Source organism: Nicotiana tomentosiformis, chromosome 12 (assembly GCF_000390325.3).
Source record: "Nicotiana tomentosiformis chromosome 12, ASM39032v3, whole genome shotgun sequence".
Classification (NCBI taxonomy): Eukaryota; Viridiplantae; Streptophyta; class Magnoliopsida; order Solanales; family Solanaceae; genus Nicotiana; species Nicotiana tomentosiformis.
Genome location: NC_090823.1, coordinates 97544065 through 97546657, shown reverse-complemented (window position 1 = coordinate 97546657; position 2593 = coordinate 97544065). Strand labels below are relative to the sequence as shown.

The window sequence follows — 2593 nt, the reverse complement described above, 5'->3', positions numbered from 1 at the left end:
TCATTTGCTAAAACTTCAACCTAAAAATGCTGAAATTTTGTCCTGCAGTATGTATTTTTCTAATTAGATTTTGTGAAACTTCAGACTTATCCTTTTAGGCTTGAAGTATTACTTTACATATATGAATACTTCATGCAGAAAGGTGTAGTTTTTTTATTATATATATGTGTGTCTTGTGTGTGTGTGTGTGTGTGTTAAATATATGTATTTCACTTACTTTTTTAGAATGCAGAATGCAACCAAACCTGTAAGTCGCCAACATAAATGAGTGGTTTGTATTTCAAGAAATATATAAACGAGTATTTTTCAATCCAAGAGCTTTTTTTTTATTTCTATGAAAACAATCACATCTCACATATATCGATCAATAATGAAAGTCTAAATTCAAAATATCTATCTTCCTTTAGAATGAATTTTTTCCTCAAGGATTATTGAATGTTGGAGTATTTTTTAGCGTGTTTCTTGGAATATGGATGAGGTGGTGGAGAATACAAGCAAGTTGTTCTGTTGTGCCCAATTTGTTTACAGCGATTGCATTCGGTAGACTTCAATCGTACTGATTCAGTTGTAGAGATATACCTATTCTTTTGTCTTCTTCCTTGTAGAATCTCTACATCAGGAGGTTTTGTGATTTGAGATTCTACATTTTGTGGTATATCCCATGAATTTTGATCTCCTACAATATTGACATGCCTTTCATATGTTTTGAACAATGTTTCCCTTGAATACAATTTTGAGCAGTAATCAGATTTCTGCAAATATCTCTTATTGATAGCAGCAATTGTGTGTGGACATGGCAATTCATAAAGTTGGAATTCCAAGCAGCCACAAGTTCTCTTCTTTAAGTCCACAATGAATTCCATTCCTTCATTATTTATTCTAAACAATATTGAATCAAGGTTGAACACCTAAGAAGAAATAAAAAAAAAAAATTATATTAGTGTATTATTGCTTCAAAAAGAAAAAGTAAGAAGTTTTTTATATGTAAGTAGTAAATCACTTCAGACATAAAAAGTTGAAGTGATTATGCATGAGTTAATTACTTCAGATAAAACATGATAAAGTAAATTCTAAAGTTAATAAATATACTTACAAATATTTTGCAAGCCAAGTCTATCTTCTTATTCATCTCTTCTTCTGCCCATATTGATACTTTGTGAAAAGTTTCATGTGTTGTTTTCCTCCGTTCATAAAACCACTGTCCCAACTTTTCTTGGATAAAATCTAACATTCTTAAATCATGTATCTCTCTCGCTTTTATTAACACAGAATTCATTGAGTGCTATGAGTGTGGAGAGTTGGGTCATGTGAGGAGATTTTGTCCCCGCCTTACTCGAGGTCCAGTTCAGCAGAGGAGTCAGGCTACTACTTCTGCACCAGTTTCTCCACCACCCGCCCAGCCAGCTCGTGGTGGGGCTCAGTCAGCTAGGGGTCGCCCCAGAGGGTGAGGCCGATCAGGTGGAGGTCAGGCCCGATTCTATGCTTTTCCTGCCAGGCCAGATGTTGTTGCTTTAGACGTAGTGATCACAGGTATTGTCTCAGTGTGCCATAGGGATGCTTCTATATTATTTGACCCTGGTTCCACTTATTCGTATGTATCATCGTACTTTACTCATTATCTGGATATGCCCAGTGAGTCCTTAGTTTCACATGTTTGTGTATCTACGCCGGTGGGCGATACTATTATCGTGGACCGTGTGTATCGATCTTGTGTGTTAACTATCGGGGGACTAGAGACTAGAGTTGATCTCTTACTGCTCAGTATGATTGATTTCGATGTAATCTTGGGTATGGATTGGTTGTCTCCATGTCATGCTATTCTGAACTGTCACACAAAAATCGTGACGTCGGTGATGCCAGGGTTGCCGAAGGTCTAATGGAGAGGTTTTCTAGATCAGGTTCACAGCAGGGTAATTTCTTATTTGAAAGCCCAATATATGGTTGGGAATGGGTGTTTGTCATATTTGGCTTTTGTGAGAGATGTGGATGCAGATACTCCTACTATTGATTCAGTACTAGTTGTGCGAGACTTTCCTGATGTATTTCCTGCAGACCTGTCGGGTATGCCGAGCGACAGAGATATTGATTTTGGTATTGACTTGGTGCCGGGCACTAAGCCCATTTCTATTCCTCTGTATCGTATGGCATCGTGTGTCATCTTGGTGTGCACCGTTTCTGTTTGTGAAAAATAAAGATGGTATTATGTGGATGTACATCGATTACAGGCAACTGAACAAAGTTACAATCAAGAATAAGTATCCTTTGCCACGTATTGATGATTTATTTGACCAGCTACAGGGAGCGAAGGTATTCTCCAAAATTGAATTGAGATCCGGGTATCACCAGTTAAAAATTCGGGATTCGGATATTCTAAAGACGGCATTCAGGACACGTTATAGTCACTATGAATTTTTTGTGATGTCTTTTGGGCTGACCAACGCCCCATCAACATTTATGCACTTGATGCATATTGTATTCCAGTTGTATCTTGATTCGTTTGTCGTGGTATTTATTGATGATATTCTGGTATACTCATGTAGTCAGGAGGAACATGCACAACACTTGGGTATTGTATTACAGAGGCTGAAAGAGG

The 2593-nt window shown here is 37.4% G+C and overlaps 1 protein-coding gene across 1 annotated transcript; it reads right to left on the bottom strand.

Annotated features, from left to right (window-relative positions):
• Positions 1-428: 428 nt before the first annotated feature.
• On the bottom strand, positions 429-1231 carry LOC104107614 (uncharacterized). Its single transcript, XM_009616464.2, has 2 exons — positions 1094-1231; positions 429-908 (listed from the first exon to the last, which is right to left on the bottom strand). The coding sequence occupies exons 1-2, from the start codon at positions 1229-1231 to the stop codon at positions 429-431; spliced, it is 618 nt and encodes a 205-aa protein (XP_009614759.2).
• Positions 1232-2593: the final 1362 nt, after the last annotated feature.